Source organism: Poecilia latipinna, unplaced genomic scaffold (genome assembly GCF_001443285.1).
Source record: "Poecilia latipinna isolate Pla-1442-1.1 unplaced genomic scaffold, P_latipinna-1.0 Scaffold686, whole genome shotgun sequence".
NCBI lineage: Eukaryota > Metazoa > Chordata > Actinopteri > Cyprinodontiformes > Poeciliidae > Poecilia > Poecilia latipinna.
This window is the reverse complement of record NW_015113302.1, coordinates 24,777-49,192: the sequence shown is the minus strand read 5'-3', so window position 1 is coordinate 49,192 and position 24,416 is coordinate 24,777. Positions and strand designations below refer to the sequence as shown.

Genomic DNA, 24,416 nt, shown 5'->3' with positions numbered 1-24,416 from the left:
TGTTGGATTTACATTAGAAGTAAAATATAATCAAAATGAACAGGAATAAATACTTGAATTAAGTGGGGATTGAATATTACTTTTAAATTATTCAAATAAGTTTAACATTCTATTGTACTGAACGGTAGGTGTATTTGATTAGATATTTGACAGACCTCAACAATAAAACAAATAAAATGTTTCCACTTCATACAAGTTTCTTAAATAAAAGGAGACCATACAACATAGGAGGTTTTACAAATAGTATTACATTTTATTAATATATTTTCATAAAACAAGTTTAAGACTGTATCAAAAACTCAGTAAAAACATTAGATTTTTTTAACCATTGTTCTAATGGTGATATGAACTGTACATAATTCACATATTGTTGTGGTTCCTTTGTTCCCCATCACACTGAGATAATGCTTTATTTTTATTTTTGTTTTAATGTGATGGGCACGTAAACAATCTTTTCTACCCTCACAAACTATAAAGTTATATATATATATTTTTTAAAATGACTGTGATCATAAATCTAGACATACAATTAAAAAATAAAAATTTCCCACTCGGGAGAAGGAGGGGGGCGGGGGCGGGGCGGCGGCCCGCCCGTTCCCAACCAGGTTTACTGATAAAACATCAACATTATGGAGTCGTTTTATTTCACAGGCACACAAATATGTACATCCCCTTCTACCCCATGCCTCACCTGAACTGACAACAGGCACCGCACTAGTAGTGCAAACCCTTGTGTCAGAGCGGTGGTATTACAGTACTCTACACCCACCCGCCCCTCACAGATTTAAAAAAAAAAAAAAAAAAAAAAAAAAAAAACTGAATAAAAGACAATGGATCCACCTTATTGACATATATTCTGCCTGCCGTGAATCACAGCATTCCACAGGCCCCTTTGTTATTGTTGTAGCAACTCCATGAGAATTGCACTGTGTCCACAGACATCACCTTGGCAACAGCAAGCCCAGTTATCTCACAGGCAGCTGTAGTGGCACACATTAAAGAGAGGAAAAATAAATCATGTTTAAGCTACATCTACAACAGGCATGATTACAGTTGCGTCCTTTGTGGTCAAGTACCAGAGGAACCTCAGTCATATGGCAAGTTCAAGGATCTAAAATTCGTGTACCTTCTTATCAGTCAAACACTCAACCATTTCAATTATGCTAAAGACACATAGTGCAAGGTTTAACAAGAATTTGCATAAGTGCAAGTACTGCATGTTATTATCCAGAGGGAGCCAAGTAAAAGAACGGGGAAGATCAATATCTAATAAACAAATCAATTTATGTGTGAATAAAATGCATCATGCGTTCAATTTGCCATTTTGCTTTTCATCCCCTCAAGAAATAACAAGTGCAAAATCTTACTAAACCTAGCTGAAGGGCAGATAAGAATGATTTAGAACTCAAAGATTAACATCGGGAGGGAGAGCCTCGAGTCTGCTGTCATGGTGACATCGCCACAAAAGGCCCAAAAGACCTCAGTCTTTCCTGCTGCTTTATTATTTTCTATACAATAGAAATAGAAGATCATTGAAGATAAAACTGGCTCTTCTTGGCAAAAAACAGACAAAAAAATAAGATGCAAGAAGTCAAAAGCAGATCTGAATTACAGGAAGGAAAAAGAAATACAAACTGTCCTCTATCCGTTTGTCCAGGGACAGTAGCAGAATGTTTTATTCATGATGGTCAGATATATGCCGTTGCTTGCTCTTCTATAAAGTCAAAGCCAGTTCATTGAACACAAGTAAATGTACTCCTGTTGTAGTTTCTGAGAAGCATCCCTAAATCGGACCAGCTTTTCAAACTGAAAGCTCAGATGTGTGCGTTAGGGAGGTACGTAGGGAGGTGGTGACCTGTAGGATGTCATATTCTTGGGGCGTGAGCCTTTTCCCTCAATCGGAACGGTGAAAGGGGGTGGGGGCTGATAAGGTGGAGCATTGGGATCGTCATCCTGGTAGGCTGAATACTCCTCCAGCAGATCCTGGTTGAGCAGGGTACTGTGGGGGCCGGCCATGTTGGGGTACTCAGGAGGAGGAAGAGGCGGTTTTTCCTCCTGCAGGATTAGAGGAATGCTGGAGGATGGTGGAGACTTGGAATCATCCAGTTCATCAGCAAATATTATGGGAACACCCTTCTTTATGAAGGTGGCCTGTTCTTCTATTGTCATTTTCCCTTTGCGCTTCTTACGGTAGCAGACCATTGCAATGATCCCAGCTATAAGCAACAAGGCTGCCACCACAACAGCAGGGATCACTGTGTGGAGGTAAACATCATCACTACTTCTTTGACTTGTTCCAGGAGACGGTGTGGCTGTAGGAAGGGCAGGCATTGGCACTTCTCCTGGTGGAATGAATGTGTAGCTCTGACATTTGTTGGTACCACGTACTGAGATGTTTATGGGTTTAAATTCAGGCTCCATGGCCTTGATGAAGGCTGGCGAAGGTATTCCTTGGGAATCTGAGATTCTTTTGGTGAGAGCAGTTATCTGTTCTTTTGGACAAAAATTCTGCTGAATACTATTGTTGGTCCATTCAACCACAATGGATCCTTTAGTGATGCTCCTGAGGGTCACTGTGCTGGTATTTCGGTCCCCCAGGGCATAGGCCAGTTTTTTAGTCAAAAGAATCTTATTGTGAACATTTTCACTTAAAGTTTTGGGGTCACCGTGAAAACGAGCAGCAAACACCACTGACGGTTTGTCATTGCTCGTCCAGCGGTTGACTTGGACCTCAAACGCATCAACGATGCTCTTCCCACCCTTATCGGTGGCCAGCATGAAGTATTCATGATTCCCTTCATGTTCCTCGTCAGGAAGGCCGTACAAAAGCTGGATGCTGCTGTTGAACTGGATCCATGAGGTTTCACTCACGGCTTCTTTTGGGGTCTTCTTCAGAGTCAAACGCAACTTGTCAGTGGTACCATCTTCTCTGTCATAAAACGCATCTGAAGCAATTTTGACCTCAAAGTACGTGCCAACCCATGCTTTAACTTGATCAATCGGGTTGCGGATTTCTGGGTTTTGATTCAAGTCTGTGGTCAGAGAAAGAGTAGTTGTACGTATGGTTGTTTTAGGAGTGGTGGACTTTGGTTCACGGGGAGCAGGGGTGGACATTTTGGGTTTCTTGGGCTTCTTTGAAGGTTTTGGTTTTTTGCCAGCACCTGGTGGCGTTGGCGAAGCAGTTGGCCCTAAAATTGTTGGTCGAGTCATGGTAGGCATGATTGGAATGGTACTCGTAGTTCCCAACACTCTGGTAGGTTGAGGAGGTCCAAAGACAGGTGTATGAGCTATTTGATCTTTGACCCTCAATGTGGGCTTCACCGGTAAAGGTAAAGGGCCTCGGACAGGGGGAGTAGAGTTGTCTGTTGCTGGGGCAATAGCGGGTGAAGTTGGGGTAGGAACAACACGAGAAAGAGGCTCTTGGTTAACAGTGGGGGGAAGTAGGGATGGCACTGGAGTAGGAGTGTTGTACAACTGACGCCTGATGCGTTTCACTACATGGGGTTTTTTGTTGACAATATGCCAGCCAACCACTGGGTAACCCAACCTGGCTGACATCGTCCCATCTTTTGCCGAGGACTGCACACTGCTGATGTCAGGAATGCTGGGCTGATCAAGCGCACATCCAACTTTCCATGACAGCAGGGCTCCATTCTCCACAACTTTCTTTGCATTTCCTGGTCCAGCCATGAAAGCAGACATGTCAAATAAGCGATTGTTTACAACAGGCACCACTCTCATGTGCTCCAGAGGCACATGAGAGAATTTCCTCATAAGTCCTAATAAGCTGACCCTCTGTTCAGCAACCATCTTTGTCAAATCAGCATCCAAGATGACAGTAAGGACCGTGACAGGCTCCTCTGAGCCACAGGTGAAAGGCTGCAGGCCACTGATATCAGACTGCAGAGTGAGCAGAGCCGGCTCAGTGTCAGCCCGTTCTTCTGGGTACACTTCAACTGTGAAGACTGTACTGGGATACACTTGGCTACTTGTCCCGTCAGTTATCTGCTCCCCTGACACCAAGATATGATATACACCTTTATCTTGCTCCAGAGCCAATCCTCTTAGAGTGCATCTCTCTTTGTCCCAGTACAGCCAGGAGGGTAAGGTCTCTCTTCCCATCTCAGTGAGCTTAGAGAAAAGAGAAAACTATTAGCATTTTGTACAGCATGAGCAAATCTGATATAAGCTAGGTCTGAAATATAAAAGTCTCTAGTAACCATCACCTCACATTTAATAACATAGTAACAGTTTCAGTTTTATACAAAAAAAAGTACCCCTCATACTGCAAATGTATAATTTATATTATTTTTAGGAAGACTTTACCCGTCTTAAGATGTGTTAACACAGGTACATATGTACTTTCCTTAAAATCTTCACAGAGGTTTTGTTCAATAATCCATGATGGGTGTCACATTTTAAGAATTTAGAGAAGTCTTATATTAGGGATGGTCAAAGAGAAAGTCTGAGCAAAATCTAATTATTTTTGAAAGTGAGGCATAAAACTTCCTGACTGACAACACTTTAACTTCACATGTAACATCTCAAGACAGATAGGATCTCATCCGGCAGGTATAAAATGTGCTTTACTAGTTTTTTGTTGCAAGTACAGCATTTGGGAAATAAAAAAAAAATAAAAATTGCAGAGGACGGGAATATATCATCAGGTTTTGTTTGTGTCATGTGGCTCATCATTAGTTCTCTTTGGTTTAGTTATCACTTTACTGTCTTTTGTTCATTCGTCTAGCAAATGCTATGGGAGAGGTTACTGAAACTATGTTTAACCAGGGCCATGGTTATCAATTTATATTTTTTTTTACTCTTTTTGGCTGCAACAATCATCAACCACCATTTGCTTACACACTTGGAGTGTTAGTATGCAGAGTGTTTTATGGAAGATATGTGGGACTTCTCTGATGTTTGTACCCAAAACTACACCAGTTTTCTGAATCAATGTTTATTCATTGTTATACGGAGGGAAAAGAAAATGTAAGCAGAAAATAATCACAGCTAACATAAATACAGGCTTGAAAACATCTGTCCATGTGCAAACTAATATGTTGCACATTTATTATCTAGGCTTATATCCATATTGCTTTTCAACACCGTGAAACCACTACCACATGGTAAAACCCCTCCAAAAACGCATACACTAATGTCAACTTAACAAATGACATCATCTGTCTATAGTGGCTCAGAAGGACTTTTATGTTAATAATATGTTAGAGTGCATCTTTATTTATCAGTAGATGTTCAAAATGAACATTTGTTTATACCAATGTAAGAATATTTCTTCTTACAAAAAAGAAAACAAAAAAACAATTACCAGTTCAATCTCCAAACAAAAAACAGAACAAATGTTTTAATAACTGAGATTAATGGTTTCATATGAAATGTACGGAATAAATTATCATAAATTAACCATTTAATTCTGTCTGCCGTTTCATGCCGAGCCATCAGCCAATGATGGGGAACTCTGATAAACCACACTGAATTAAAATGAATGTAAAATTGAAATATGTAGGGCAAAAGGAACCCCATCATCTGCCACAATCGCACTCCTTTCATTCCTTTCAGTTGATCAAATCTTGCCAAAGATGAACAGGAAGCAGAGTGAGCTCCTATTCATAATAACTGTGTGAGTCATCACTCATCATTTTGAGTTATTACGCTGTGACAGGATATCATTCTGTATCACCACTCAGGCCAATAATAATCTCATGTCACTCATAAGTCTGACTGGAACAAATTGCAATAGAGTCTGCCTCAATGAGCAGTGATACAGTGATCAAAAATGATGGGATAAATGCTATATAGAGCATTAAATGTTTTTTTTTATAATGACAGAAAACTCTAGGCAATATGACAACTATAAGACACAGGAGATAGAAGAGTGCAAGGAAACATTATTTTTGACAAGCACGCATTTCCAAAGACACATTTTATTACTTCCTTGAGCTATAATTCAATTGAACCATCAGTTCAGCCTTCTGTAAAGTTTTATAACTGTTTTATTTCCACCCAAGAATTTAAAAACTATTTTAGCTACATCTAAACTCATATCTTCAGGGATTCAGTTGCATCTTAAATTTAAATACATACACAGATTAATCACAAACAGTGCTACAATTCACATGAAGTTTTGGTAATTTTGATCATTTTGGCTTAGAGGTATTGAAAACCCAGAATTCAGTTTCACAGAAAGCCCTAATATGACAAAAAAAGTAATTGTTTGCCCATATAGTAATGTGTGTTGCCCATATAAAGGTCAACACAATCATGTAAACAACAGTTACACACAGGAGGTGTGGAAGCTAAGTCACTAAGGCCACAGCTAGAGATGATGGCTACTTATTGTGTTGCGTTTAGGCAACTTTATGGAGATTTGAGTGAAAGGAAAAACTGCGCAAACGGGTATACCTGCAGTCTTGAGAGGTAAAGAAAATGTTAGTAAATAGCTAGGGCACAAATGTGGCAGCAACCAGTACTTTAAGAGAAACAACACATGCGCCAGAAAGGTTGCATTCCTTGATTAAGCCACTCCAGATCCAGAAACAAAGTTTCAGAATCTGGAGGAAGAATGCAGAAGCACTAAAATCCAAGTGACTTCAGGCTCAGTGAAAATTCTCAGTCAGTAATGATTTGTAGAATTGTGTTATTTGTCAGAGCATGTGATGCTTTCCGCTTCCTAGTCGGCTAAGACTTCTGTTTTTTATTGGTTTAATGTTTTTTAAGGTTTGGATTTTCATTATCTGTAAGCTCTAATCATCAAAAGAATAAATTCAGTCAAATGTTTTTAATTGAATGTCACCCTTTTTCATAATTTTCAAATTTATTGAGCTACTCCTGAATAACAGTTCTTGAAGATGACTTAAAAACAAAGATGCCCACTGCTGTATTAAGTCACGTGATAATTTGTTAACATGTTAAGACATCTTGACTGAACGCTAGAATTTTTTGAGATCGTCAAGATGTAGCTTTACGTACCTGGACGTTGCAGCATGCATGGTCGGGTCCAGGAGGAACCTTCAATTGGAACACCTGGCCTACGATTGCTGAGGAATCCGGGATGTTTGTGTGGACTCCATTCCCCACAGAAGACTCTGGTACAGTTGTAGGGGGGCCTTCACCAACTGAGGATGCTGCAGCCTGGAGCTCAGACATCACAGAGGACTGCATAGAGGCCTCTAGTTCCACAGATATCATGTCCACCAGTGTTTCTTGCTGATCTGGCACGGCACCATGGGCCAGAGTAGCCAGAAGCCATATTACAACAGGGAGAGTCCTGCATGAAGGAAACCTGCTCCTCCCCGCATACCTGCAGCTCATGTCTCTAAGTATATAGTGCATATCAAGAGGCCTTTGGGCTGCACAGCAGATGTCAGTGAACAACCGAGAAGGCCACATGCACTGAAGTCTCTTCAATGATATGCTTATGGGTCAGAATCTCTAGTGATTGGCTATGCTCACAAATGCTGCAGTTTCTCTTCCCTGTCCTCTGTGACCCATGAAGATATCTTTGACAGCCTGTCAGACGTCCATGTCAGCCCGCTGCAAGAGATACACAGAAAAACGGAAGAGTAAACATAAGGAAGAAGCTGCATAGGCATATAAAGACACCAGTGCCAAAACGCACGAGATTCATTGCTTACATGGCAACATTTAGACTGAATCACATGATGATACACCAGGACATGATGCAATGTCATGCTCTCCTTTTTCACGGCCTGACACCGTATCAGCATCTACAATTTTGTGGCAATTATGTGTTTTTGTCAAGGAGAGTGTTGGTTCAAGGAAACTACAAACAAAACCTTCTTTGAGAAAATGTACTTTGTTTCAAACAGCTAGAGACAACAGTTATTAAACAAATATATTTTTTTCAGGGAAAGCTATTCACAACTGTTTCAGATTTCACATTTTACCAAAAGTCTGGCAGTAATGACCTTAGACGATAAGTGTTTTTGTTCCAGCATAAAGCACTGTATTGTTGCATTGATTAAGGCTGAGAACAAGAATCTAGGTCAAAGGATTATTTTTGCAAACGCACCCCAATAACACCTCAGAGGAATTATTTGGAGCAAATGTAAAATAAATTTTATAGAAATGGTATAACTTGCCATCTATTCACTAAAACAAAAACAATGGGTCAGCACCCTTTGAGTCCATTAGCTGAGAAGTGCACCACGTCAGATTTTTTTTCTTTCATTTCAGTGTCACTGTCTCTCAACCCCTCCCCCCCATCATTTCTTCAACACAGTCCAAAAGAGAAAACGATATTCATTATACTGAAAAGATTTTGCAACAGTGCAGAACATGTAGGCCGAGAAAATGATGCATGAATCACGCAGTTATTTGTGCTCTAAATGTAAAACAGAAGAATATTAAAACAGAACATTAAAACAGGCCATGCGCATAAACTGCCTTTAATTCAGACCAAATTATTTGAGTCAGGTGTGGTAAAGTACAGACACCTGTAAAAGTTGGACGATCAAGGCCCTGCTGTGTTCCACACACACACACACACACACACACAGATGGTCATTTAAAATTAATAAGATAATATTGTAATTACCGTCTGTGATTCAGCTGGTCAAAGCCTTACAAGCAGAAATCAGAACATCCATATTTGTAGTTATTTGTAAACCAGACATTTCAGCCTGTAACCGCCATAAAATGCATAAATATTTTAACTATATTTATTTATCTAACAGAGTGATATGATTCATCTTTCTACATCACAATGGTTCTGAAAATCATCTTTAGAGCCCCGCCTGCCCCACTTGGTGTCTCACGACCCCTACTTTGGAAACCACTGTTAGACCACTTATATATTTTACAACTTTATTTTGTAGTTCTTGTTACAGCAATTATTCTTAGCTGCAGTCAAGGTTTTATTTATTTATTTATTTTTTCCTTCCTACCCTCTCCCCCCACTCAGTTAAAGTTTTAATTAGGCAAACCTCAGGCCTGGAATTAAAGTCTTGCTGCTCTGACCTTGCCAGCTTTAATCCTGTAGCACTCAAATGGGCAGAGGAGGGTCAGCCATTTGCCTAGAATCACAATGTCTGCCTTGGCACAACAGTGTGACATCAAGTGATGCAATTAATGTCTTTGCCTGCTCTAAAATCCTTTAGAGTACAAACCAAACTTTAGGCAAATTTGTGAATTAAAAAAAAAAATAAAAATAAAAAAATAATCAGCTGATCCTCATGAAAATTCAGTGTAACTTTGATCTTCATTCAGTTTTTGACTCCAGGGTTTTGCACTATGATTGTTTAAAAGAAGCCAAAACAAAACTCTCTCAGGTAGGTCAATAAGTTAAACCACAAAAATAAAGCATTACATAAAATTTGGTTTTAAAAAAACATTTGTTTGTACATTAAAACCACAAAAGACATGCACATTTGTAAACTATTATAGTCTAAAATTACCTTAAATTAAAAAAAAAAAAATGCTGGGAACAGAAAAAATATACCTCCAAATAAAAAAGGAAATAAATCCAATAAGATAGCAAAATCCAGATCGATTTCACTGTTTTACTTACCTTTTTGTAATTTTATTATGCATGTTTCCAAAACATAATTATCCCTCCATTATTCTCAACCCTAACTACTATTAACACTTTGTTATTCCAACTGTCGACAGTCAACATCTCTGGCTGTTAATAGAAAACTTCATCAAGTAAGCAATGCTATGAAGTCCGAGCAATACATAAACCTAGCAGCTCATCAAAGTCCATCTAACACAGATGTACGAACTTTCCATAAACGGAAGGCATACCAAAAAACAAAACAATTCAGAGGAAGCCATTTTCTACCATTTGCCATCTATTCACGAAAACAAAAAGAACAATGAGTCACAACTCTTCCAGCCCATTAACCAAGCTGAGACATGCACCTCATCTGAATTACCCCCCCCCCTTTTCATCTCAGACAGTTCATCGTCTCTCACCTCCTCTACTTCCCCAGCATTTCAACTCAGTCCAAAAAAGAAAACAGTATTGACTTTATTGAAAGATTGTGAAAGAAATTTAAGTGACTGATTCTTTAACAGCGCAGCACATTTAGGCTGGGGGAAAAAAAAAAACAAAAAAAAAAAAACGACCGTTATATGATGCATGAATAATGCAGTCGTTTGTGGGCTAAATGTAAAACAAGTATTAACACGAAAATGGGCCGGGTGCCTAAGCTACCTTTAACACAGAGAAAACACAGCACATGACCTCAGGTTGTTGCCACACATGTCGAGGAAGGAAGTGGAGGGGAAAATACATCTGAGCATTGAACTGTACTCATTTTAACATGAATCTAAGCAGTATTTAACAAAACCAAACAACAAAATAAAAAAAAAATATATATATATATATAAAGGTTAGGACTGGAGGTGTTTATGAGGATTAATTTAAAGCTGAAAACAGTTACTGGGTTTATAGGTGAGGTTGCAAATTAGTGTTGATTCTGACTGCCACTGTTTGGTATTAAACAATGTTACCTCTAAACCCTCAGTCTCATTTGATATTCAGCTTGATCCATTCAGACTACCTTAACACTCAAGAGTTCTTGGGAAAGTTGAATCTGTTCACTGACGCCACATTAAATTAAGCTTCCAGAAACAACAAAGCATCTGAGTGAAACCATGTCATTACATGAGCTTAGTGAATAGTGAAAAACATATCACTTTATAAATGTTTCATATCAGTCAATGTTGATAACTATTGATTAGTTTTTTTGTTTTTGTTCGTTTTAAATATCTGAAAACCTGCCATACTGTTGCTGCTGTTATTTTTTATTTTTAAGCAGTTTTGAGGCATGGTGTCAAAACATGAAACTGCTCCTGTACAAGTTACTCAACTGGATGTTGCTAGGCAACCAAAGAGTGAGTAAGTTAGTTGATGCCACCAACCTAGCTTAGTTGGCTGCGAGTTCGAGTAGCTAAAGTTTATTTATTGCAGCAATTTCATCTTATGATAAAATGGATTATTGTGATAAAATGACATTTCTGATTCCATCCAGCTGTTTCCTAAAGAGTAGTGGAAGAATGTAATCATTAGACATTGGCTAGTTTTCCGGTATTGGGTAAGAACATGTAACTTTATCTTTACCAGAGAAAAAGCTACAGGCTATCTGGCGTTTTCCACAGCTGTCTGGAGTAGAAAGTGGCCCCATTCCCACCTGTTGCTGTTCACTGCCAGTCAGCCGGCTGAAGAAAGACCCAAAAGGTTTTTTCTCACTTAAACGAATGACAAATTATTCTATTTGGACATATTTCCAGTCCGGGAAACACAAGATAGTCATTATTTAGAAGTAGAGGAGTCAATATCAATTATTTAAAAAAAAAAAAAACAGTATTATAATAAACATGACTTAAATTCCAATAGTCAATATATTATTTTATTAGCAAAATTGTTTTTCACCATAAAAAAACATGTTTACGTTCTTGTTTTAAATTTTTGTGATAATATTGTGATACTGTAAAATAGCATTTTTTTTTTTCTTTTGAACACATGGTTGTCAAACAGTGAGATTCTCATGGCAGCCATGCCTAGTAAACAATTACACAAACATTTGTGCCTCAGGTTAAATGACTACAAGTACAAACCACCACAGTGAGGAAATGGCTTCATGCAAGTCTTTACAATACTTTTAGTAAATTACTCAGTTAATGAGATTTCTACTCTACAAGAAACAAGTTTGTCGAGTCTATGCTAAGGCACAACACTGGTTGTTAATTTTAGAACCGTGTTATCTCCAATTCGTGTTTTTTTTTATTATTATTTTTTTTTTTATGTTAAGCTTTTATACTGTATGTTTGGTAAACTGCGCAAAGATATAGACTTTAGTGTGGGTGATTTGCACCCGGAGGCCTTTACTACTGGGGGCACAAAAGCGTTTTACAACCATCCATGCACTCTGTGGTTCAACAGTAGTTAAAACTCGAAAACCATCAAAAATAATTAGGCCTCCGATGCACAGTGGCACTCAGGGCCAATTGAATTGACGTAGCACATGCAGCAGCCTCTAGATAGAGCATGAGCTGAATAACAAACATATCCACGAGACAAGGTTGCTTTGCAGTTGGATGTTTCCCTTGTGTTGCCCTCTACTCTGTTCAACAAAGTAATGAAATATGTGGGGAGAAAACGGAACAACAAAAAAGAAAAAAATGTCTTTGCCGACTGAAAACAGAACTTGGCGTGGCGATTCCAGAGCAACTCCCTTTACACCGACTACAGTACACTTATAAATCTCAGTGCTGTACGTCAACAAATGCTGTTGGATATTTACAGGAGTTCAGACACCACTCTAAATCCATTATCAGAAAATTAGCCATTACTGTAGGGCACCATATGTTTAGTGGAGTTTGCTGCATCTTCTCTGACATGCACAAATTATCTTTTTCATGTTACAAGCCACACATGTTTAACCAAAACAGTAACTAACCATATATTTATGCTAGTAAGCAAAAATGAATTTAAAGACAACCCAACAGCCCATCTAGACTAAAAGCCTATAGGACCCTGGGGGCTTCTTTACCTAAATGCCTGGTATAAATGCCCAGAACATTTTTTTTTATTAGTGAACTCAGCATTTAAGAAATGGCAAAAAGTAATGCCAATATAAATAAGTAACAAATGTACAAAGTTGGCATACCTATTACCTAGTACACAGGGTTTAAAAAAAAATTATTTGAAACAGCTAAAATATGCTATTATACACTAAATGGGATGTCAAAATCTCCAGTTGTGTCGAGTTTAAAGTTAAATGCTGCCTTTCTCCTTCCCCACAAACCACTGCCCACTGCAGATTGCTGAATTAAGAAATGTTACTCCACTTTTCTCCTCCAGTATTTTCGAATGTGGAAACATTTTTTAATTCTGACAATACCAAAACAAAACAAAAAAAAAAAAAACAAAAAAAACAATAGTCAAAGTGTGGGCATTAATAAGACCTTTAAAGATGATGCAGGTTTTATATTTGGTAAGCAGCATGCAATTGTTTATTCTGAATTTTTGCCAGCAGACAAGCAAACTAATTAAAAAAAACAATCATAAACTGAATTGCTATAATGGCAATAACCAATAAGTTCCAGAGGGGCAAACACAATTGTTGCTTTTGTGTTTTGTTTGGTGGAGTATATCTGAGACAATGTAGTCAGCTCTATACCAACATACATTTGATCGATTGGATTGACTACAATCGCCCTGGAGACCCACATGATGTGCATAAGAGCGGCAAAGCTCACATCACTGCAATGGAGTGAAAAAAGGGTGATGTTGATTTTAATCAATATAATTAATTACAATATTCAGCAATTATATTGCAGTTACACATTTTCCTGGTATTGTGCAGGTGCAGTAAATTTAGTGAATGACACTTTAGAACCACGGTTACATCTCATATTGACCTTTATTAGTACACGGGATTGATAATAGGTGCAATCTTGTCAGCTACACTGCAGATGCCATTTGTACATCAATCACTTGACAGGTGATTTCATCACTGGCTCAGCAATACCCCCTTAACCCCACCCCCAACCCCCACCCACAAAAAAGCAGATTCAACTTGGTATTGTGGGTTTCGGTTTCACAGTCATATATTCTACAACATAACATTTTGGCTGATATTAAAAAAGGGACAGCTACAAGTAAATTTGTCAAGATAATAAAATTTGACAAACTTGACACTAAGAAAAACACTCTTTGGATACAGCAATAGCTTTTTGAAGGCACAGTTTTGTTTTTTGAGGAAGAGAAACATTTGAAATAGAACAAGTAAGCATTTAACTTCTTTAATTAGATTAAAACCAAAAAGTAGGGGACAATTTAGTTCTTGATTAGAAGTGCCACTTCCCAGCCTGGTAAAACAATAGATCACACTACAAGTTTTAATATCCTAGTAAGAATGTAACTGGTTAACTTACACAATTATTGCCTTTTATTATAACTGTAAAACACAGCTCTGTTACATGTGGCTGTATTCAGCAATAACCCTATGCTGTTTTGATGTTGCTGGCAATTTTGCATAATAGCATTTCCTTTAATGATCAACGGCGGGTGCCTACCTTTTCCTGCTTTGTCAGATTCAGTCTGGCTCCACCATAACCGTTTGTCTCATTGGCCTCCATTGCTTTTGTAACTAAGGAGGAGTGAATGGGTTTGCACTGGTTTATTTCGTTGCTTCACTTTTTAGTAGCCAACAACTGATGAACATTTTCCTGCGTTGATTTGTAACGCGACACAACAGAGCCCTGTATGGTGCACATCTTCCCACCTGGGAAGCGCATCTTGACAGGAAAAGTTTTTCGGACAAAACAGAGTCACCGTGTCCTTCTCGCTGATATTCTAACAGATAGCATTATCTATCCGTTGCAGATGCTGGAGCTTTTAGATGCTGTCAAACATTGGCACTGCAGCATTAGTGCAACTAGCATGTTCAGCATTAGAATCTCAAAGGGAAAGACTTCAAAAAGTTTTGCGGGTTACCCCCCCCCCTCTCAATTTATACACCTCATGCTAGCAGAGTTTAAGACTTTCTGCAGCAGCAGCTCATTGTTTTAGTCAGGTGAGCAACTGTATTTAGGAAAGGTTGCTGGAAGAAGTGCTACAATTTAGGCAAATGTGAATGGGTGAGTTTATATCAATTTTGACATTTGAAATCTTTGAATAGGTAATTTTACTCATGTAGATCATCTTAAAAACATAGTTTGACAACCCTAGTTACAAGTAGTCAAATTAAGACTTATACTAACACTGTAAAAGGCATCAAAGATCCTTTGAACACCCATTCAAAAGTAGCTAGTCAACTTAATCAGTAACCTACACACTAGATTTAGGGATAATCTACAACTTCTTTTAACGACTGTTTTAACAAAAAGCCCCTTTCAAAAATGTTGCTACTGATAAATGACAAAAAGCAGCACTAAAGAAGAACAAAGCAACCTCAAAGAGTCCCCAAACGACTTGCAAAACTCTCAATTTACTCAAGAACATGTACATAAACGGAGATAATTACATAAAGACTCTAGATAATGTACAAAAAGTTACAGCAAAAACCATTAGAAGATTTACACATAACTGGCTGATTCAAACTGTCTCAGCAAGAACAGATGTTACATTAGATTTCTTGCGTGTCTTACAGGGACTGAGTGGGAGGCCTTTTTATAAGTCTGTGTGGCCGCTGGCTCATAATCCTTTCGTGTCAATTATAAATCCAACTAATCAATCCTTCCAACATCAGCAGCGACACTGTTCCTGCGATTAGAGGGTGGAGGGGAAAAAAAATCTCGTTTAGAAGGCATGCGAAAAGGCAAACACTGTGACTATTAACATGATTAAGTGTTGCAGAATAGCAGTTTTGTGTTGCAATGCAAACTGCAGGTAATGTGATAAAGCTAGCGTTAGCTCAGTAACTAGGCATTAGCTCCTGGGCCCCGCTTCAAGTGGACTCGGTGGAGGAGGCCTTTGGAAATCGCAACGCCGCCTACGACGTTCAACCTTGATAAATCATTCCTCAGTATATACCAGGGAAACTCTCGATAAGTAGAGCCAACTTCTCTGTAAAACTGCGGAAAGATGTAAATTGGCTAATTTAGTAAGCGGCTAGATGAGTTATCCCACGTCCTTCCGTCTGAGGCGCAGAGATGCACCTGTTTTATTCTAGGCGGAAACGAGCAGCGACTTGCTGCTGGGGCATTCGCCTCAGAAACACAAAGCTGTGTCAAAAACACCGCAGCTCCCTTTATCCAGGTCAGGCTGCATTGCTGAATCAGGTTTTAACAAAAGCTTCACTGAAAGCAGCAACCTGAACAAGGCAGAGTTATTGTGAGTCAGCTCACTTTCAAACACCAAAGTGGGATAAGGAGCGGACTGGGCAGAGATTTAACTACCGAGGGGGGCTAACTAACAGGCTAACGCAAACATAATATATCCATCACAAACGCAGTCTTTTGCACGTCCTGTCAGCGACCTGGAGTCCCCGCTAATCCTGCACACGAGTCCGGTGTGCACACAGAAGGAAGACGAAATCCTATTCAAAAGTAAAACACAAGAGCAACAGAGTCCATATTTCAAACTGACCTTGTTAGCGAGCTAACGTTAGCTAACTCGCGGCGTAATGTCTCCTCTTCTACCCGGAGAGAGCCGCGAAGTCTTCGCAAATGCCATTAACTACGGGCTGTTCCCCTCAGCGACGCAGGCAGCTATCATTAAGCTCGTAGAGAAACCAGTTCAGGAAGAGAAATACGTCCATCTGGTTAGATTAAGCCTACAGATATTTTTTTTATCTGTATATAGTGGTGGTGACGGTAGATTCCCCTCCCTCCGCCGCCGCCGCCGCGCTCCTTCTCTCTGTTCGCTTCACATACAGGTCTACAGGTTGAGGCCAGTCCTGTTAGCAGCCTGACTCCGCCTTCTTTTCATCCGAACAGAAGCAGGTGAAAACATCACAACTGGAAGCACTCACCTCTTAATTATACTGTACTATGCTTAATTATGGTGCTAGAGCGTCATTGTGTATGTGTGTGTGTGTGTGTGTGTGTGTGTGTGTGTGTGTGTGTGTGTGTTATATATATATATATATATATATATATATATATATATATTTCCACCTTGAGTGACTTAAAAACCTAATCCAAGTATGCTCCTTTGTCTGCAGAGCCAGAGCTCCTCCCAGGAAACCTTGACAAATCCAGGCAGGTAAACTATAGAAAGAATGTGTACGGGCATGCAGTCTATTTGCATGTGTATGTAAGAATGTGTACGTCTAGTTGCAACCCTTTCCCTCCTCCTTCATACTTGCTGCATATTTATATTCAAAACAGTCAGAGCCAGCCCAAGATTTTATGGGACCCGTGACAGAATTTGATTTTGTGGCTCACTTAGATTAACTTCTTGTCAACCAGCTTCTAGAGCCAAACCAATCCTGCTTGTTTCATTGGCCATGTGTTTTCTGTTTTGTACATGTTCTTACCACTGTTTGTTTTACAGATTGCAACCAAGATGCACCAAGATATTGGAGATCTTCTGTAACTCTGCTGAGTGTCATCTCTTCTCCCATCACCTGTTGGGGTAGCAGCATCAGAACCAAGCCTAAAAACACGCAACAACCTGATTGAGAAGGATAATTTTCTTCTGGGGACTACTGTGGAACCTCTGGAGATCATGGTGCGAGTAGAATTTTATACAAAATCAAGAAAATTATGAACATCCCTCACCTTCCTCTTCATGAAACTGTTACAGAAAAACAGAATCAGTCGAGGACTCTTCAAATTTGTTGTATTACAGGCCGCTACTTGAGAACTTCCTGCCCACAGCCATCAACATCTACAATAACTCTTTAATTAAATGAGTTACAACAACATTTCATTTCCCTTTGGCATCAATCAAATATTTTTGAATTGAACTGAATTTGAATATTTTACCCAAGGGTACACTGACTTGTGACAGGAGGAAGCTGGAATCAAACATTCTGATTGCAAAACTCTACCACTGAGCCACAGTTTATTACTTTAGTGTATTGTTAACCCAGGCAATTGCATCAAGTTACTGACTTGCGGCCTTTAGTCCTCCTGGATGAGCATGTGGCAAAAGAGGACAGTTGATTGTGATGAATCAACCCCTCTCATGCTTAGCATGCATGTAGAGACAGCAAAAAGGAAAACCGTCCTTTAACAGGAAGAAACCTCCAGCAGAATCTGAGTATCCGTCTGCCATGACTGGGTGTTTGAGTAGACAAAGCATAAAGATATACATAAAAAAGAAACACAGAAGCACTGATCCATGAGTGCATTCAATATTAAAGAAAGAGCAAACAGTTAATGGCTGTTGTGGGTGAGCTCTGCAACTGCTCTCTGGCTTCAATCACATGAATGCTGCCTAAAATAGGCACTTTACTTTGTATTTTTTCAAAGTTTAAATAATTTCAGATGATAACAGAAAGTAAACATACCAGTACCATACTGCTTATTTTCTAGGTTTAGATGATTTGCCTAATAATATGTCAACCAAATAATTAAATTGCTATTATTTTAAAAAGCCTTTGTGTATTGCTTTATTTATTTAATTTTTTTTCAAATCGACCAAACAAAAATGCAAAACAATGCCTAATTAGACTGATGTTTTCTTTGGGAAATCAGAAATCATATCATAAGTTGAGGGTTTAACTATAATGTTTCATTTGAAAACATTAGAATAATGGTGAACATGTTTTTGTTTTGAAAAATGACATTTTCTGTTCCTGTTTTAACAAAATGGAAAAACGGTGTTGTCTATAGTGAATAATTGTGAAAATGTTTTGTTTTGTTTTGTTAAAACAGGAATTGAAAATCTACCCTGTAAGTCACTATTCTGTTTTGAGATGATCAAAAACAGAAACTGCAGACCTCAGACAGTATCGGCAAAAAAAAAAAAAAAAAAAAGAGCTAATTGATGCATTTCTACTTTTGGTTTTTTAAAGGTCTTATGAATACAGATTATTTTTTTCAGGAGGATGAAACTAGTTAGTAGTTGTTCTATCTGCCATTGTAGAACTACATAAATCTTAAAATATGTAATGATTAGTCTGAACGTTTTGAAAGATTTAAAAATTAAAGTTAATGTCAGTATGCTCCATTATATTGCTCACATTTTGTGCAAACTATGGTTTTAAAATAATTGTTCCTTTAAAGTCCATTTGAAATGAGGTCCTGTGGTCTGTCTTTTTCTGACTCAACTTTAAATTTGCCTATTTTGATAAAATAGGCAATTTCACTAAAAGCCTATTCTACCAATAGACTAACTGACTGGCAGTTTTTCACTGTGAAAAGCTATACAAATAGTTTGAAAGTTATTCTTTAATTCTCCAGGTTTCTTTGAAAACTATTGAAAGCAGGTTTTCCTATAATATTTTTTTATGATTATTATTTAAAAATATATTCCTAGTAACAAATAAAAATGCCAAAGTTGCACTTTGGTTACTGTAGCATATGCTCTTATTAGTCTTGAGGACACCCAAGGGTATTTATTAATTCCTGGTTGTTCTTTTTACCATCTCCATGTGAGTTATTAGTCACAAGTTCCTGAGTTCTTGTTTGAACAGGCTGCTTGTTAACAAAGGGCAAGAATCTTTTCTCAGAGCAGCTTTGGGTCACTCATGGTCTAAAGGTTACATGTGCTCAGGGATGGGTCCTGATAAGATCAACAATATTTCTTTACTTACCATTTTTGTATTTTTACATTACAAAAATCCTTATTACCATTAGAACCATTGCTGATCTGTGGATTATGAATTTAAAGCAAATATTCAGGTGATTTTCTCCTCACTGGAATTACAAAAGATTTCCTTGAGATTAATTACCTTCCCTGTGACCACTCTCAGCATTTCCTCTACATTTCCAGAACAGATGCAAACAGAAGGTGGCATTTTGTGGATCCACTATGAACAACTGGTTACATTTGACTGCAGTGTTATGGTTTTAAATAGGGCATGAGCTCTACTGGGAAATTTACTTGAAAGACGAAGAGAAAGTTTAAGAGGAACATCTCTCAGACTGACAGCCAGTGACAGGCAGCGAGTGTTAAAGCAACAGCGCGGGCCTGAGTATAAATCTCATAAAAATGCAACGATCACAGATGTCGTACTGACAAATAAAAATGCTTAATAAAAGACTGCAAATGGGCATTCTTCTCATCGTGTTTGCCAGCAAATGATATCTGATTTTGTGTTTTACAACACTGCAAATTTTTGTGTGAAATATGTGTTGCTATTTACATCATCATGCATAAATATCAACAAAGGAATTTGAAATTATGTTGCAGCAAAAAAAAAAGAAAAAAAAAAAAAGAAAAATTGGCTCAAGGTTCAGAACAGCCAAGTAAAGGGCTTCCATATTTTAATACCACTCTTGGCAGGCCTGAGTGGGATTTTAAAACAGAGATATAGGGCCTGTCTGTAATAGTTCACAGGGCTGTCAATCACTAAATCCTTCTGACTCTTTGTTCACTACTCCAGGGCAAAAGTGTGGAAAAAAAGAGCAAGAATGTCACATCTGCATGTAAAATAGATCAGATGGAAACTATCTAAACAAGTGTTTTGCCTAAATGAACGTCAATAGCAATTTCCTCTAAATTAGGTTTTGACTTTTTTTTATTCATCACGGAAATGATCGTACAAATTAAAAACGTCTCTCTTGTTTTGTTTACTTGATTGTATCTAACTCAGATGAATAAGTCATCTGCACAAACATGTTATGAAGACTATCTGTGTTTGCTGTGCTATCATCCTGTTGTTTGCATTGAAGGCAAATGAAGGAATTTCATTACACATGCATCACTCAAGTCTCATTTTGCCAAAACACACAATAGAGCTTGGAGGTTTACTAGACCATGATAGCCCCACTGCATAGGGGCTTTCATGTGATTGCACATATCAGTCTGACTCTTGATGTGAGAAAGCCCAGGAAAAGAGAGAGGATTAGGAATCAGCTGACTCCTCACATTTTCTTCCAAGTGACTTATTGGGAGGGTTATTTTGAGCTGTTTGCTGAACTGCACAGGGAGTTGCAATGAGTAATGAAACTCTTCACATATCTTTTTTTTTTTGTCCCAAACAAATTTTGTCAGCGGTAATTTGTGTAGGTGGTTCTCAAGTTAGAAATTTTGCAAAGTCTGAATCACGATTGGTGTCCCCTATCTTGATCTGAGTCATTAAAGAGTGGGAATTTGCTCACGCCAAGCCCCAACCTGCAGTCTTTTGCACATGTTTTTTTTTTGTTTTGTTTGTTTTTTAATACAGTTTTTCTTCAACCAGACTTTCTGCAGATCACCCAGAATATGCAGCTTTAGCATATAATTATTTAGGTTAAGGAAGCTGGTGTAACATTGTGGCTAAACGTCAACTGAATCACACATTACTTTAACACACGAGGGAAAGTTTTGATATGCTCATGTCTTACTTTTGTTAGCTAAAATGCATATTTTACTCTGGTTCAAGCTAATAATGTGCATTCAAAAGTCACTTCATATATTCTGCTTTTTAGACTCATAGTAACGTACTGATTAATATTTTATCTGCTCTTCTGTGCAGCTCTTCTCCACATGGACAGGTCCTTACAAACAGCTCTGGAGCAGGTAACATCACACAGACTGACAAATAGCTGCAGCAGCCAATACAGTCTCTCCATCCTGGCTGACACCATTTGCTACCACTGTAAATTGTGAAAAAAAAAACTGTTTTTTGAGAAAAAACTATTTGTTGGATAAGTAAATACATACATTTGCTGCAAAAGAAAAAAAATAAAAAAACATGGCCACACAAGTCCCTTGTTGTCTCACTCACTGGTACAGCTGATAAAAATCCTACATGGTATAGCAATAATAGAGATTAGGCGTTTAATCCAGAATTTCCAACTGTTAAAAATAAACTTAATCAGAACTCTGATATAATACTTTGGGCCATATCACCACTTATCTTGTAATTTCTAGGGGTTTTCTAATCAGATCAAATTTCAGATACTTTAATGAATGCTTTAGGACAATATTGATCACAAATGTATTAAAATGAGTGCTATTGCGTATCATAGCATTATCAGTAACATTATACAAAATTCTGTTCAGGATAAAACAGCTGTACAAATATAAATGTTTTAACCCTTGTCTGTGCGAGGACTGAGGCAAACGTGGGAGGACTGTGGCAAATGATACAAGTTTTACGTGTGTGGGGTCGGTTGGACCCCATTTGTAAACACAAGGGTTAAAAGAGATATGACATCATAAAAGATGCACAACGCTGGTAAGGAATTGGCCTTTTGTCTATAAGAAGCTTTAATTGGAATGTGATGGGTGCTCTCTCTGCACCACTGTAAATTCGATATTAGAACTGGAGGAAGAATAATTTTATTTCTTTACATCTATGTGCCTTTTTAAATTGAGTTCCCATCACTTAGCACAAATACCTAAAAAGAATCACTGTCCTTGCCAAATCATTGCATTAAAATGGGTTATTAGTAAGCCACTAGTCTGTAAAACATGTTTTAATGTAAAACAAGAAACTGTTTTATTTTAACAAATAGTTTGTTTTGTTCAAAAGCACATTGGGACTTGTAGTTTCAACTTGTCACATTAGCACTTATCTCAGTGCTAATTAATCCCATCGCTTTCGTGCTGAGGCAAGTTAGCTGATAATGTACAATTTTCACTGCATAATTAATCCACCTGAGGAGACCTCGAAGGCAATTACAAGGCATTGGACAGTTCTCTGCATACAAGCCGTGAAGGAACAGGCTACTTCATAAGAGCCTGTACACACAGCTGTTAAAGAGACTGCATGCTCTACGGAAGTCTGACAAAAAGCCCCTAATGATCATTGTGAGTGAGGTAATAGTTTTGTTATCGGCGACAAACGGGGCTAATTTGGCCCTGAAACACATCAGAGGGACATTAGCAAATACCGAAGTCATCAAATGAAGTGGCCACAAAATGACCCCCATAAAAAGCTGAAGTCAAGTCAGAACTCAACAACTGAATAGGTCCTCAATGGGCTTTAAGTGAGTACTGCAACTTTAGCATTTACCCAAAGTGACCTAAATGCAATTCAGCATTGCTTTAACAAGATTCCTATACAGTCCAATTAACAGTGAGAACATTACAGGCACATTGAGTAGATTATAATTATAATGGCAAACACCCACAAAGTCTCAATTTCTTATTTACCTGTAATTAAATAGTCAAAGAGCTATTAGATACAACAAGTTCCCTTATTCAAGCATTTATTCTAGCCCTGCTAGTAACTAATTGAGAGATTATGAGCTGTCAATATCTTAGCTGCAGGAGACAAGTCTTTCCACATCTTTATCTTAATGAAACTAAAATTAGTTATCAAGAAGAAGCAGATAAACAACTCCATTCTGAAGCATCCTGAGATGGTAAATGCACAGTCCAAAAACAAACATGTTATGCTGTTAGGTTTCTCTAAATTGCTGTTAGGAGGGAGTGTGTGTGTGTGTGTGTGTGTGGGGGGGTGTGTGTGTGTGTGTGTGTTCATGGACTTTTGGCTATGTGTTAACCTGTGTTGGACTGGTGATCTCTTCATAGTGTGTTCCATCCATGACTGCTACAGTTGGGCACTAGCTCCGCGGCTCTCCAGGAATAGGTAGGGATAAACAGCAAGTGGATGGCTTAGCACAAATAAATACAAAAACATGTGATATGATGTGTTAGAGTACAATGAAACTATGTCTAAGTGAAAAAACTGTCTGATGAGATATAGTTTATGGCATCTGATATGTGGTTTTAGAAGGGACTGACACTGTTAAATACTGCAGACTAATATTACTGCAACTAACCATCGACTTCCATGTCAACTACCATCCAATGCAAGCATTTTAGAGCAGAAAAGGTATGAAGTAGGGTTCCCATCAATCACTATGACATTTCTGAGGCTTAAGATGTGTCTTGGCCCCACTTAAAGTAGCTCTTGATGGTAGAGCAAATTTCTCTTTCATCTAAGTGAAGACACTAAGAGAGCTATCTGCAGGTCAGATATTGACAAGTCATAACCTTTGAAAAGAAGCCCACTTCAAAAAGTCTAAGCTGTACATTTACGGGAAAGACAGATGAGTTGACCTCAAGATAGAGAGTTTGAGTTAAATGGTAATGCTGTGCTTTGTGCTGTTGCCTTAAACCACCTGATGCTTAGTCTTTATTAGATGGTTTCTGAAAGGGCATTGCACATTTTCTTTCTGCTTCTGCTTTCGAAATACTGCGATCAAATGAAGATTTTCACAGATTTTCAAAATGCTTGAGTGCTTTCGACAGAAACAGCTTGGTGTGCTATTGGTTACCAACAGCATTTGGTGTGCTGGCTTTATTCAGAGAGTTACTGTCATTATTTTCAATTAAACCATGCATAATTAAAAACTACATGTTTGTTTTCATTCTCCAAAAAGCAGCATGTCAAACACTTCTTGTCAGAAGGCACCGGATGACAACTGAGCAGGGAAGACTGAGGATTTTTTTCTTCCTCACCACATGATGTTCTTCCTTATTATGAGTAAATGGCATGAGTAGCACTCTACCTCCAGCACATGCCACCCAGGAAGGTTTCTTCAGAGTGGTGTGGTCAAGTCTTCCCAAACAAGCTTGTATGACAAAATAATATGAGGAGACTTAATGCCTAAAGCAGGTTAGACATCTATTACCTTATAGTTTAAATATAACAAGTGAACTAACAAGCAACTTCCTTGAAACCCTCACAATAAAAATTATAACCATATATACGTGATTTCAAGTAACATGCTCTATAACGTAATTTAAGATAATAACTTATCTTTTATTGAAGAGGACAATCTAAATTGTGAATGCCTAATATGTTTAGGTTGTAGGAGGTAGGATGAAGCTGTCAGATTTCATACCTCTGTTCATTGTCATGAATAAAAGCAAA

General features: G+C 38.2%; 1 protein-coding gene across 1 annotated transcript; it reads right to left on the bottom strand.

Annotated features, from left to right (window-relative positions):
• Positions 1–228: 228 nt before the first annotated feature.
• Positions 229–16,386, bottom strand: LOC106954882 (dystroglycan-like). The gene is made up of 3 exons (XM_015044678.1): positions 16,079–16,386; positions 6,988–7,551; positions 229–4,131 (listed from the first exon to the last, which is right to left on the bottom strand). The coding sequence occupies exons 2-3, from the start codon at positions 7,405–7,407 to the stop codon at positions 1,828–1,830; spliced, it is 2,724 nt and encodes a 907-aa protein (XP_014900164.1). The 5' UTR covers positions 7,408–7,551; positions 16,079–16,386; the 3' UTR covers positions 229–1,827.
• Between the last annotated feature and the right edge of the window lie 8,030 nt (positions 16,387–24,416).

Excerpts from the sequence above, each read along its gene's own strand:
- LOC106954882 (XM_015044678.1), bottom strand. The coding sequence starts at position 7,407 with ATGTGGCCTTCTCGGTTGTTCACTGACATCTGCTGTGCAGCCCAAAGG. Across the intron at positions 4,132-6,987 it reads ATGCATGCTGCAACGTCCAG|CTCACTGAGATGGGAAGAGA; the intron begins GTACGTAAAGCT and ends CTTTTCTCTAAG.